Below are 12,910 nucleotides of genomic sequence, written 5' to 3' on the forward strand. Positions count from 1 at the left end.
GAACTGCAAGGAGATCGTTGCCAATTGTGTTCATTAGTACTAGTGGTTAGTGGTAATGCTAAAACAATTATATTCATGTCAGTTACAGCAAAAAATTATGTTAATGTTATTAAGGAACAAAATTTTAATGATTTTATTAGTTATAGTCATGGTATTGTGATTATGAAACTAAGATAGCCTTATAATAAAAAAAAAAGTCCAGCGGCACATGTTGGTGTGGACTGGCATGGTACCTATGATTTATCCTAAAATATCTCAACAAAATGAGCAAGAGGGTGAAGAAGTGAGGCCCTACATTGTTTTGTTTGTTTGTTTGTTTGTTCGTTTTTTTGTTTTTTGTTTTATTTTTAGAGACAGGTTTCTCTGTGTAGCCCTAGCTGTCCTGGAACTCACTCAGTAGAGCAGGCTGGCCTCAAACTCAGAAATCCACCTGCCTCTGCCTCCCAAGTGCTGGGATTAAAGGTGTGCACCACCACTGCCTGACGAGGCCCTATATTGTTAAATATGAATGATGGGCCCATAGGGAATTGGTATGTTATTGTTTTCACCTGTGTCTAATTTAAAAATTTCAGCATATAAAGAAAATTGGAAAAGTTCTGGACTTTCTTTTCTTTCATCCTTTTCCTCTGTGTGTCTGTCTCTGTCTCTGTCTCTGTCTCTATCTCTCTCTGTCTCCCTGTCTCCCTGTCTCTCTGTCTCTCTGTCTCTCTGTCTGTCTCTCTCTGTCTCTCTCTGTCTCTCTCTGTCTCTCTCTCTCTCTGTCTCTCTCTCTCTGTCTCTCTGTCTCTGTCTCTGTCTCTGTCTCTCTCTCTCTCTCTCTCTCTCTCTCTCTCTCTCTCTCTCTTGTTTGAGACATAGTCTTACTATGTAGCTTGGGCTGTCCTGGAACTCACTATGTAGACCAGGCTGCTCTTGAATTCATAGAGATCTGCTGCCTCTGGTTTAATCCCAGGTGTTGGGATTAAACAACCCTGGAGACAGTGAGATTTAGAATAGACTGAAGATCTTGAAAAACCTAATAATAATAATAATAATAATAGTAACAATAATAATAATAATAATTTAGAATGGACTGAAGCATGATCTGAGGAACCTGTGAGGGGCCGTGAGATGGCCTACTCTACTCTAGAAGGAAGGACCTTGCTGTGATGCCAAGACAGACATCATTTGCACCCTTCCAACTATTTGGGCTTAACTTCTTCACTGTTCACCCTTCTGCCATCAGCAGCAACAATGGGTCTTCATTGATTGGAAGACAGGCCATAAAAGGGGATCATCAATGGAAAGGTTTCAGAAAATCTGGTCTCTAGATACTGTTACCGACCTGGTTCTTCAGTTGAGAACCAGTCATGGCCCCTTCTGCTCTTACTGCCCCTCATAATTTATGGGTCATAGGTAAATGGAAAAACAAACATGAAATGAGCACTTTGGTCTTTGTAATATACGTCCTCTTCTTTCTGTACCAAAACCTCATAAGTGACTCAGCTGCACTCTCTATTGTCTGTGACCTGACTATCTGCCATAGAAAATGTATCAATGTAAGCATCGTGGTCTTTATGGAAGATCTGCTGTGTTGGTATTTATCCTTGGCATCAATCCCCCCTTCCTGCATTGTAAATGTAAAGGTAAAAACAAGCAAAGCAACAAACCCACAAAAGCAAAGTGCATCTGCCAGATTTCTCTCTAGCTACAGGGATTTGGAAGGCTTAGTGAAGTAGGAGCTCAACTAGAACAGTGTTCCAGTGTCTTCTTGAGTGTCTTACTTCTTCATCTACATCATAAATGGCTTTGCTTCATCCTTTCTGGTCACTTGGGCCATTTTCTCTGGGCAGTGAAAGCCCTATGCCATATAGGTCCGCTTTCGATTACTTGGAGAGTCCCACAGTGGGGAAGAGCAAGTGTCTCCTGACGCCCAGCCTGTTAGCTATGAGAATGAACCCCCTCACAGGTGCACCATCAAGCCTTAGTCAAATCTTTGGATCTTTCCCCAAATCTGACTAAACCCCATGAGAATACCAGAGTCACTTTGCTAATCCCCCTACACACACAGAGATAGCATATATTTGGGCTTCTTTTCATATCCCACAGTTTTACTACATGGCTGCTATAATCAGTGACAAAAACTCAGCTTAAAACAACAGACATGTATTGCCTCCATTCCAGAAGCTAAAATCAGAAATGAAGCTGTTGGCAAGGCTGTGTTAACTCCCATGGCTGCAGGGTGGACTTCTTTCTAGACTCAGTCTCTTCTTGTTTGCTGGCGACTTTTAGCACTTTTGGCTTACAGACACTATGCCCCAGTTACCTAGTAAGTGACTCCCCATTGTATTCTGTACTGTCTCGCCATGTGTCCTTCATTGTTTGCCTCTGCTTTCTGCTCTCTCCTACTCTGCTTTTCCTTTGTTTTTCTCTTCCTTCACCCCCACCCTCTTCTTTGACAGTCTCCTGTAGCCTAGGTTGGCTTTAAATTTGCCATACAGCCAAGTCTGGCCCTGAAGTTTTGGTGCTTCTGCCTTAACCCTTTCCATGCAGGATTTCAGGTGTGCCCTACCTTGCCCCATTTATATGGTTCTGAAGAATAAACAAAGGGTGATGCAGGTGCTACACAAGGACTTTACCAACTAAGTCCCCAGACTTAGAAATGTTTTCATTTTATTTTCTTATTTAAAATTTTCATTACAAATGAAAGACTTTTGTTTTATTATATGTACGTGTGTGTATGATATGCACGGGGGAGTTGCCTGTGTTATAAGTGTGCAGGCAGAGGGAGGTCAAGGAACAACTTTGTGCAGTTGTTCTCTCCTTTTACCTTCATATGGTTTCTGGGGACTGGACATAGTCACTGGACTTGTACAGCAAGAATCTTTACCTGCTGAGTGATGTTGCCAGCCTTACCCCTGCAACTTTTTAATTTTATAAGGACACTAGTTATACTTGTTTACCATAACAACCCTATTTCAAGTGTATTAGCTTTGTAAAACTCCCCTTTTTCATATAGGGTTGAGGGATTAGGACAGATGGGACCACATCCTTAAAAATTATTACCTCTGTAGGGGAATGCCAGGGCCAATAAGTGGGAGAGGGTGGGGGTAGCAAGCAGGGGGAGGGGGGAGGCAACAGGGGTTTGTTCTTGCTTTTTTTTTGAGGGGAAACTGGGAAAGGAGAAATCATATGACATGTAAATAAAGAAAATATCTAATTAAAAAAAACCCAAAATTATTACCTTCTTTATAATCAGCTGAAGTCTTCTTAGAATCCATCAAGGTTTGATATTGTCTTTGTCTTTTAGTTTCCCAAATGAAAATTTTATATATACATGTCTCAGAGAGGAGTTCACAGTCTTCTCCAAACTGAGAACTCTATTGTTGAAGAACTAAAGATCTCACAGTAGGGGAAAAACTGATTGTGTTTTGGGAAAACAAAGAATGCTAACAAAGAAAATATTGATCTCCTGCCTGCCATTCATTGATTTTCTTGTTGTATTGCTTGCTTGCTTGCTACAAAATTAAAAGGATTGTAATGACAGTCAGGATGCCCATGACGTTCTTCTGCATTTATAATCACATTCTTAGTTCATTTGCTGATCTCATGGATGAGATGTTTGTTGCACACTATTTCTCTTCTTACTGCTCACTTGTCTTCCTTAAAGAGTGCCCACTTTGGATTTCAGTTTAAATAACTCCTTAGGAAACACTTCCCTGATCACCCTGATCTTTTATTCGCCAGATGTAATTCTCATCTCGGAGGCTTACTGCTTAATAAATCACCCTTTCTAGGTCTTTCTGAACTCTGGCTTGCTGTTTCAACCCCACTGTTCTGGCCCAAACTCCTCTTCAAGCTGACTGATTAAACTGGCTTCTCTCAGCTGACTGAATTGCTCTGCTTGGCTTCAAACTAACTCTGGCAATCTGTTCTAATCTTCTGGTTCTTTTTCACTTTCTGGCTCACCTGCAACCTGTCTCTCTAAAACTGTCTCAGTAAAACTGCCTCCCCTCTTTCTCTCTGTGCTGTTCTTTTAAGTTGGTTGTTTTCCTGTGCTATTTTCTTGAGAGTTGGATATATTCTATCTCTGACTTACTCTGTCAGATCTTTCTTTGATTCATCACTTTGTCTGCCACTCAATTAGATATCATTTTCAAACATGGCCACACAAGATTAGTGTGCATTTATTCTGGAAGAGTTAAAGTAATTAAATGTGTAGGTGGCACAGAAATCTTTTGCTCACAGATAAGCATTAGGGGAACCAGAAATATTAAACATACATTGTTGTCTCTTCAAAGAGACACCACCCAGAAAGCTGGGTGCAAATGTGGTTGATAGCCTGGTAACATTTACACTGTGTGGCAGAGATCACAATGGATTCTTCTCTAGACCGTTCTCTTGAGCTTGTTTTTCTCTGTTAATCTATAAAATCTATAGTGGTGGTTCGAATATGCTTGGATCAGGGATTGGCACTATTAGGAGGTGTGACCTTGTTGGAGTAGATGTAGCCTAGTTGGAGGAGGTGTTTCAGTGTCAGAGTGGGCTTTGAGAAACTCCTCCTCCTGCCTCCCTTGGGATCAAGATGTAGAACTCTTGAGTCCCTTCGATAGGGGAACTGGACCCTGCCTGGACTCTGCTGTGCTTCCTGCCATTATGATAATGGACTGAACCTCTGAAAGTGTAAGCCAGCCCCACTTAAATGTCCTTATAACAGTTGCTTTGGTCATGTCTCTTCACAGCAACAGAAACCCTAATAAAGACATTTGTCTATATGGAAGATGTCACACATACTTTACAAAGAGTTTCATGGTGGTCATGTCATATTGTTGCATACACTCTTTTATCACCAAATTGTGATACTCTTTCACCAAATTCTGTTTTGCTTAAAAATACCTAAAATAAAGAACTCCGGAATCATACTCTTAAGTTCCAATCAACACTGACTAATGAATGTGTTAAATTGAATTCCATTACTTTGTTTGCTGTGGTGGTTGCAGAAGCCCCCACCCCAACTCCCCTAGCAATATTGACCCAATGCATAGTAAGGTTAAGAAGAATTCATTACATCAGTGCTATGAGCGTGAACTCATTGAACACAAAGTGAAGTGGTGTTTTCTTCAAGACTTGGTCTTTTCAAAAAGCTGGTATTTTAAAACGGAAAAAGCGTTAAGTAACTGCCATGGCTTGACAAAAGAGAAAAAAAAAGCACAACAAAACAAACAGCAAAACAAAAGACCAGTAACCAACCACCCATCCACCCCTGGCAAACCAGCCAATTCTGCTCAAGTGACCTTCGTTGCAAAAACAAATAAATGATAAAGTAAAAATGATGTAATAATGACAAGAATAGCAGTAATAGTACTATGAAAGATCATTTTCTGAGACTAAGGACCTCTGAATGTCGCCGGGGAAGTTCGTTTTAGTCCGTGACTGCGTTTCTCGGAATTTGGCAACACTTATTCGAAGTCTTTTGTTTTAACGGGGACTATTTCCATATGCGTGTTATTTTGCTTGCAGTTTTAGAAAGAGCAAAAATAAAAGTGTTCACAACATAGTTTTTTTATATAGGTACATCAAATACGTCTAGATGTCAAGCATTGGACTTGGGAGAGTGATACTGGGTAATACCCATGAATGGGGGGGGGGTGTAAACTAGGTTTTATTGTTTTTGCCGGGGTTCCTATGACGTCACCGCAAAGCTGGAGTGACTGCACCTGGAAAGCACTGGGAATCTCGCGATACTCTGGCCAGAGAGAAGCGCGTTTTTGTGGGCGGGGTGGGGAAGAGAGTAACTTCCGGCCAGGCCGCTGTCTGGGTGGCGCGGCCGAGTCCTCGCGGGCCTCGCCGCTTCGCGCTTCCACTGCCTTTCCCCCCGCCTCGTGCGGGGGGGTCGGGCGGCCGCGGGAGGCCACTCAGACCTTCCCCGCGCCTGCGGTCGGCCCAGCGCCGTGGCTCTGCGCGCGGGGGGCCCGGGGTCTGAAGGGCTGCGGCCTACCCGGGCCCGCCGCTCAGCCCCATGAGGCACAGCCTGACCAAGCTGCTGGCAGCCTCCGGCCGCGACTTCTCGAGCCACCGCGACCGCCAGGAGCCGTCCGCCGCGCGCGCGCCGCTCCGGGACCCGACTCGGGCAGCCGCGGGGGCGGAGACGCCCAGGCCCGGATCGCCTGACCGCGAGCCACCTCCCGGCGACGGGGGCGAGCAGGAGGCCCGGAGGGGGAGCCGCGGCAGCGTGACCGTGCGCGCGCCCGCGCCCTCGCCCTCGCCCGTGAAGATGGAGGAGGAGGAGGAGGACGTGATCGCTATGGTCCCCAAAGAAGAGCCGGAGGACATGGACTTTCTCTCCGGGCTGGAGCTGGCCGATCTGCTGGACCCTCGGCAGCCGGACTGGCACCTGGAGCCCGGGCTCAGCTCGCCCGGGCCGCTGTCCTCGTCCGGCGGAGGCTCGGATAGCGGCGGCCTGTTGCGGGGGGACGACGACGACGAGACCGCGGCTGCAGAGATGCAGCGCTTTTCTGACTTACTGCAGAGGCTGTTAAACGGCATCGGAGGCTGCAGCAGCGGCAGTGACCGCGGCGGCGGGGAAAAGAGGCGGAGAAAGTCTCCGGGAGGAGGCGGCGGCGGTGCCAACGACACCACCAACCCGGCGGCGACCAAGAGTCCCCGGAAGGCGGCGGCGGCCGCTGCCCGTCTTAATCGGCTCAAGAAGAAGGAGTACGTGATGGGGCTGGAGAGTCGAGTCCGGGGACTGGCAGCCGAGAACCAGGAGCTGCGGGCCGAGAATCGGGAGCTGGGCAAACGCGTGCAAGCACTGCAGGAGGAGAGTCGCTACCTACGGGCCGTCCTAGCCAACGAGACCGGACTGGCTCGCCTGCTGAGCCGGCTGAGCGGCGTGGGACTGCGGCTGACCACTTCACTCTTCCGAGACTCGCCCGCCGGTGACCATGACTACGCCCTGCCGGTCGGGAAGCAGCCGCAGGAGCTGCTGGAAGAGGACGACGCGGCGGGAGGAGTGTGTCTCCATGTGGACAAGGATAAGGTGTCGGTGGAGTTCTGCTCGGCGTGCGCTCGGAAGGCGTCGTCTTCTCTTAAAATGTAGGGTCAAGTAATCTGCTCTTTATCCGCGTTTACCCCTTTCTACTTTAGCCCTTACACCATGTAAAACACCTTTAGTGGGACATCTTCACCGGACGCATTTCAGAGGCGAAAAAAAAAAGTAATATTAAATCTTTTAAGTGTTTAGCTAAAAGCATGAATGTGACACTGTAACCAACTCCTAATGATAACCTGTGACTATTAAATCTCTCTGACAGTTTCTTTTTTAGGTGATTTCCTTCCTGCCAGGCTCCGTTGTAGGGGTTACAGAACAGTCGTTCCCGCCTCACAACCTGGTAAGGATCCATCTCTTCACGTAACGCTCATGCTCTGCTGCTTAGCCTACTTTAATGGGCAAACATCTCAATGTGTGTGTGTGTGTGATATCTTTTTTTGTTTGTTTCTTTTTTCTTTTTGAAAGGCGGGAGGGGAATCTGAATTTGGGCCTTGTCCACCCTGGAAACAGACTTGTGCTGGTCATTACTGTACTGAAGTTGCTTCTGGTTGAAATAGCTGTTAAATGTGTCCCCTTGTTCAAGTTACGTGTACCTAGCTCTTCTGTCCCCAGTGTGGACATGGCCTTGGATGACATCGGTTCCAACTGTACACTGAAACCTGCTAATAGAGATACAGTTTGGAGACAAACAGGTGAAGTTGAATGGAAGTTCCGAGTTGTACAAGATGCAAATTGGAATTCCAATTTTAGAGCAACTTTTCAGAGGTTGACCATAAGTATTGAGGCATGCGCAAATGTGGTATTTTTCTGGAGATGACAAATCTCCTAAAATACTTAAGAATGCCTTATAGTTTTCAGTAGAAAATGCAGAAATACAATCTATTTAAAGATCTTAATATTTCACCACTTGAGAAGTTGGAAATTAACGTACCCATCAGATTTCTGTGTTTTAATTTGAAGACGATAAATGAAATGTTTCTTTGAGAACCAGCACAGTAATTACTTATCAATGAGTATGAAGAAATTGTTGGAAGTATTTATTTTTGTTGTATTAAAATTTAGGCTAAATTTCTGTATGGTTATTAGATATTGAAAGCTGTGAAATGTGAATGAAAACATGTAAAGTGAGGCTTCACAAAGAATCTTTTCACCATATTTCTAAAACTTTTGTCCTATTTAGAAATACTTTTTTAAATTAATGATATGATACTGTTTTTCCAAAGATGGAAAAGTCTTTCTTCCTTTGAAATACTGTTAATCGTCCACTTGTCTAAGTGTGTGTTCTGATGCTCTGAAATGCAAGAGACACTAAATTCTTTGTGAAACATCACTGTTTGATAAAGGATATACGTATTTAGCATCCTTGTTTTTCTTTGTGCTAAAGTGGATACAGCTGTTGGGGCAGAAGAGACGGGACCAGCTGCTGGCCACATTTCCTGCTTTATTTTAAAAGGTAGTATAAGAAATAAGGAAACAGAGGTAATATCAGGGCTTCTGCTGTCTTTTATTTTCAAAATGTTCATAATTAAGTATTTTCCAGCAGTCCAAAGATGTAAGTTATCCTACACGTAAGATGTTTTATTTTGTTATTTGGTTATGGAAATGGAATCTTGTTCTTGCACAACTAACTGTAAATGTTTTGTTGGTAGATAATATGATTTTGAGACCTAAATTAGTCTCTGGTTTTCAGTCTATCACATTTTGTAAAATTATCTACTGCACTTGAGCATGAATGGGTAGTAGCCAAACTCACAACTCGGAGTGACGGACCTGCTTCTACAAGGGTAGGAACAAGCCCCACAATGCAGCTGCATGGATTTTAGTGCCTACTGAATTATATATATATAGACATATATAGAGAAACCAAAAGTAGTTGGGAATTTATTTGAAATGACTAATTTGTGCTCTTTCTGAAGTATGTTAAATGTAGCTTTTGAAACAGAAGCCTTGAATTGAAATTTAATACTTGAACATTTTTGTATATATTTCTTTGTATATAATTTTGTGCAGAACCGATGACAAAAATATGGTGTCATAATAAAATCAGGTTTGTTGATCTTTCAGTTATGGGCTCAAAGAATTTATTCATCTCTAACATGACATTGGAAAGTAATGGATGAAAATAGGAAAAATGGTTGTTAATATAGACTTAATCAAAAGGTTCTGAAAGCAGTAAGTTTGTTTTCCTAAAAATTATACCATTTCTGTGGGATATTTTCTTAACCTCAGTGCTTTTCCTGCATTTGAAGTGTGGGCTTGGGGAAAAAAATCAGTTTCTGAATTGGGATGTTTTGAAATTCCAAGTACAGAGTCTTAGACTGTCATTTTATAAATGGCAGTTTGGAGAATTAGGAGTTCTCGACAGTGGCAAGATTAGAGTGTCCTATTTTTAAAGCTGCTTTCTTAGGTTCCTTATGTCTTATTAACTGTCTTTTCTGTTTCCATTTCATTGTTTCTTTTCTAGTTTTGGTGACAGTGATTTTTGTCATTTTTTGCATCAACTCATGGTCTTGTTTTTACATGGTAACTGCATGTATTTAGGACCTATCAGGGGCTTTAAATAAATTTGATCATATTTATGTGTAAGCACATTTTACTGTAAATGTTTGGGTTTAATTTACAGCAGTTGTTTATTTCAGTGTGTAGTAAACAGTATCTTAAGTGTCCTGTTCACTACTTGTTAATTAAAAAAGTTATGATTAATATAAAACTGTTGTCTCACTATTTTTAGAAAATTGTGTTGTGAATAATTAGTATTTTGATAGAGTTCTGAAGTTTAAAATAGATTGCTTTGAAATTTTCAGGTTTGAGTGTATTTACTGCGATGGATGAGAACAATTTAGTATTTGGGGAACTGTTTCAGGTTTTATTCCTGATTTGTACCTGTGTAAAAATGATAGAAAACCTAAAAATGTATAGCCTTTAAATACCTGTCTTCCTATGGTAGTTAATAGTCATACATTAATTGACTAACACATATTGGCATAGTATTTCTATCATAGAGACTTAAGGTTTTGTCCTTTTTTTAACCATACTTAAAAGTATGTTTGTTAAAAAATGTAGTCACACCTCTGATATATCCAACAAAGTATTCAAAATATTTTAAATATCTGTACATTTCATACTCGCTAAATTAATCTCTTTCTCTTCTCTTTAAACAGCTTAGCAGTATCTGCAAAAACGAATCTTTTCCTACAACCTGTTAACTGACTGGACTGATGGTAACAGTAATTGTGGGAGCCATGTCGGTCAAAAATTTGGCATCTGCTGAAAAACATGAATGCCATTTCCAAGGTCCCAAATTACTTCTATACTGATTACACTTTCCAGAAATGGAGATATGAAAAGATTCTCTGGAATGCTTGAAAGACTTAATAGAAATCCATGAGACTAAGTTAATTTTGGAACAAAATTACACCTCTTTTTTTTCATTCATGGCAATAACACTAAATTTATCGCATACTTTAAAAAATTGTAACCATTGGAGAAGAGAATTATAGTGTTTCATCAAGAAACAAATTAGATTTTTACACAATCAAGGACATTTTGTGGAATTAGACTTAATGGGTTAGAGTGACATAAGTAGGCTAGCAGTCCTCACAAACCTCATGAGTTTGTATTCTGGAATGGAAAGAGCCGCTTTGGAAGACAGACACCTTGCTGAATAGAATAAAGTCCTTAACTAAAAGATTAGTGTTTTAAAATAGATGCATTGATTGTATGTTTTGAAAAAGTGATTCTGATAATGTGTGGGTGCTAATTTAGGGAATCCTGAGCATGTGTGCAATCCCAGGATTTGGCATCTTCGATGTTCTGAGTACTTGATCTCGTTGAATGTGTTGAGGTTCCTGATGAATGATAGAGTTTCTACTGTTCTGTGTTAACATTTCTGTAGTATTCTGTAAGGACCTTTATATTCTGGATGATAAGGGCTAATTTCATAAGTAAAGCACTTAGAACCCAGTCATTTTTCATTGTTGTTGGAATATGCTAATACATCTTTCATCTGGTCTAGATTGAGTTATTTAAATTTTTGGTTCACTTAGGAACTATGCAGACAGAAGAGGAGATGGTAGGAAGCAGTTAGTTTACTCAAAATTCACTCAGGTTGCTTTTTCTTGTATTCACCTGTATGCTCAGTGCCCATAAAGTAAAGGGATTTCCACAGGCTTATCTTTACAGTGACTGATGTGCCTATAGTACAGATCTTGAATACAACTCTGACAGAACACAGTGTGGATAATTCACTAATAATATGTATTGTAGTAATATGCAGTTACTTGGTTGAGGCATTTTGAAGATAAGAGATTATGAGCTCAGAGACATAATCATTTTTCTTAACTAAATAAGTGGTTCTTCAACATTGAATAGGTAATATCTGCATGTGTTCCCCCCCTTATATGTTAATCTTAAGTTTTGGGACCACTTTAATATTTATATTTTTATTGTGCTTCTGGGTTCTCCCCCATTTCCATTTATTTACTTAGGAATTAAAAAGGTCATTACAAGAATTTAAATATTTGAATTTAAATACCATCATGTGTGGGCTCAATTTTTAACCAGTCACCCTTACTGTTTTACAATACTATGTTTTTGTAAGATCTAATTCCTAGATACAGTTGCTGTGTTTAGTGTAGTGTAATTTATAATTCTGCCAGTGTAACAATTTAAATTTTATTGTAGCACAAAAGTATTCTCAAATTTTGTGTCATACTATTAGGTCAAATTCCTATACCTTTCTGGCTTACTGTACAAGAGTTTGGGTTTGAATAATATGTATACACACATATATCTTAGATATAATGAGTCTGAATATTCTTAAAGCCATGTGCCTAGTCAGAGTAGACTGCAAGATTCTAAGTGTTTTTAATCATCTGTCTACTTTAACTAGGCAGAAACCTGAACTGTTTTCCTCAGTGAGGCAAATTGTTCTTAGGTTTGAGCTACAAAGAACTAAGTTTCCTTAGATTTTGATGTTACTCATAGTTCATGTCATGTACTTGCCTTCTGAACAGGTTTTTTGTTTTTTGTTTTTTTGTTTTTTTTGGTAGACTTGTTAGCAGTAGGCTAAGTGTTTATTGCTTAGTTGCCCATTTCTGCTAGTTAAAAAGATTTGATTGTAGCAGAGGGAAGAGATTCATGAATCCTTTTGTGATGTAAAGATTAAACATATTTATAGCTAGAATGTTAGTAAAGTCCTGGGACAGTTTTAAGTATAGTAAACAGTTTGCACTAATCAAACAGATTGGTTATATCACTGGATTTTGAATTACTAAGTTGATTATACACCATCTGTATTACCTAAGAAACCTAATGTAATTATATTTAATAAATTATTTTTACTTTAATCAATTGAATTATGCATTAAGTAAAAGTGAAAATGTAGGTGAGCAGCTTTGTATCAAAAAGCCTTTGCTTTTGCTATTATTCCTTATAAAATTTTCACATTGCAGTTCTAAAAGTAAAGCATATTAAATCTTGGGAACTCTAGAAAGAAAGCAAAAGAAACCACACAACTGACCTAGAGGAAGATACAGTAAATACTTTTCTCTTGGAAACTTCTCTCATAATTACACTTTAAAAAAACTAGATAGAGAAAACATTTCATGTGCTTTTTGAAAGAACTAATCACAGCATTCTGAAAATTTTAGTAGTGGCCTTGTTTTGTTGGAGACAAGGGTCTTAGCATTGAACTAGAGATCACTAGCCTCAAACCTAAGAGAATGGCCCTGCCTTCCCAATTGCTAGCATGCCCGGGTATTTTTTATTTCAATAAAAGCCTATTTAACACATCCAAAGCTGCCTTTTCTAAATCAACAAGACACAGTATTTAGAAAAAATAGTTAAGATGTATTTTAGACTTTGGTATTCTGTGGTGAC

General features: G+C 40.6%; 1 protein-coding gene across 3 annotated transcripts; it reads left to right on the top strand.

Annotated features, from left to right (window-relative positions):
* Positions 1–5,770: 5,770 nt before the first annotated feature.
* On the top strand, positions 5,771–12,822 carry Crebzf (CREB/ATF bZIP transcription factor). Of its 3 annotated transcripts, XR_004123225.1 has the most exons (4): positions 5,771–7,074; positions 7,293–7,370; positions 8,415–8,483; positions 10,192–12,822. XR_004123225.1 is itself a non-coding variant. In XM_031387340.1 (1 exon), exon 1 carries the CDS (start codon positions 5,999–6,001, stop codon positions 7,076–7,078), a length of 1,080 nt encoding a protein of 359 aa, XP_031243200.1. In that variant the 5' UTR covers positions 5,774–5,998; the 3' UTR covers positions 7,079–7,240. The 3 variants fall into 3 exon arrangements, 1 of the variants encoding a protein (XP_031243200.1); XR_004123224.1 differs by having other exon boundaries at positions 8,415–12,815; XM_031387340.1 differs by lacking the exons at positions 7,293–7,370; positions 8,415–8,483; positions 10,192–12,822 and having other exon boundaries at positions 5,774–7,240.
* The last annotated feature ends 88 nt before the right edge of the window (positions 12,823–12,910 follow it).

The sequence above is a fragment of the Mastomys coucha genome, unplaced genomic scaffold (assembly GCF_008632895.1).
Source record: "Mastomys coucha isolate ucsf_1 unplaced genomic scaffold, UCSF_Mcou_1 pScaffold21, whole genome shotgun sequence".
Classification (NCBI taxonomy): domain Eukaryota; kingdom Metazoa; phylum Chordata; class Mammalia; order Rodentia; family Muridae; genus Mastomys; species Mastomys coucha.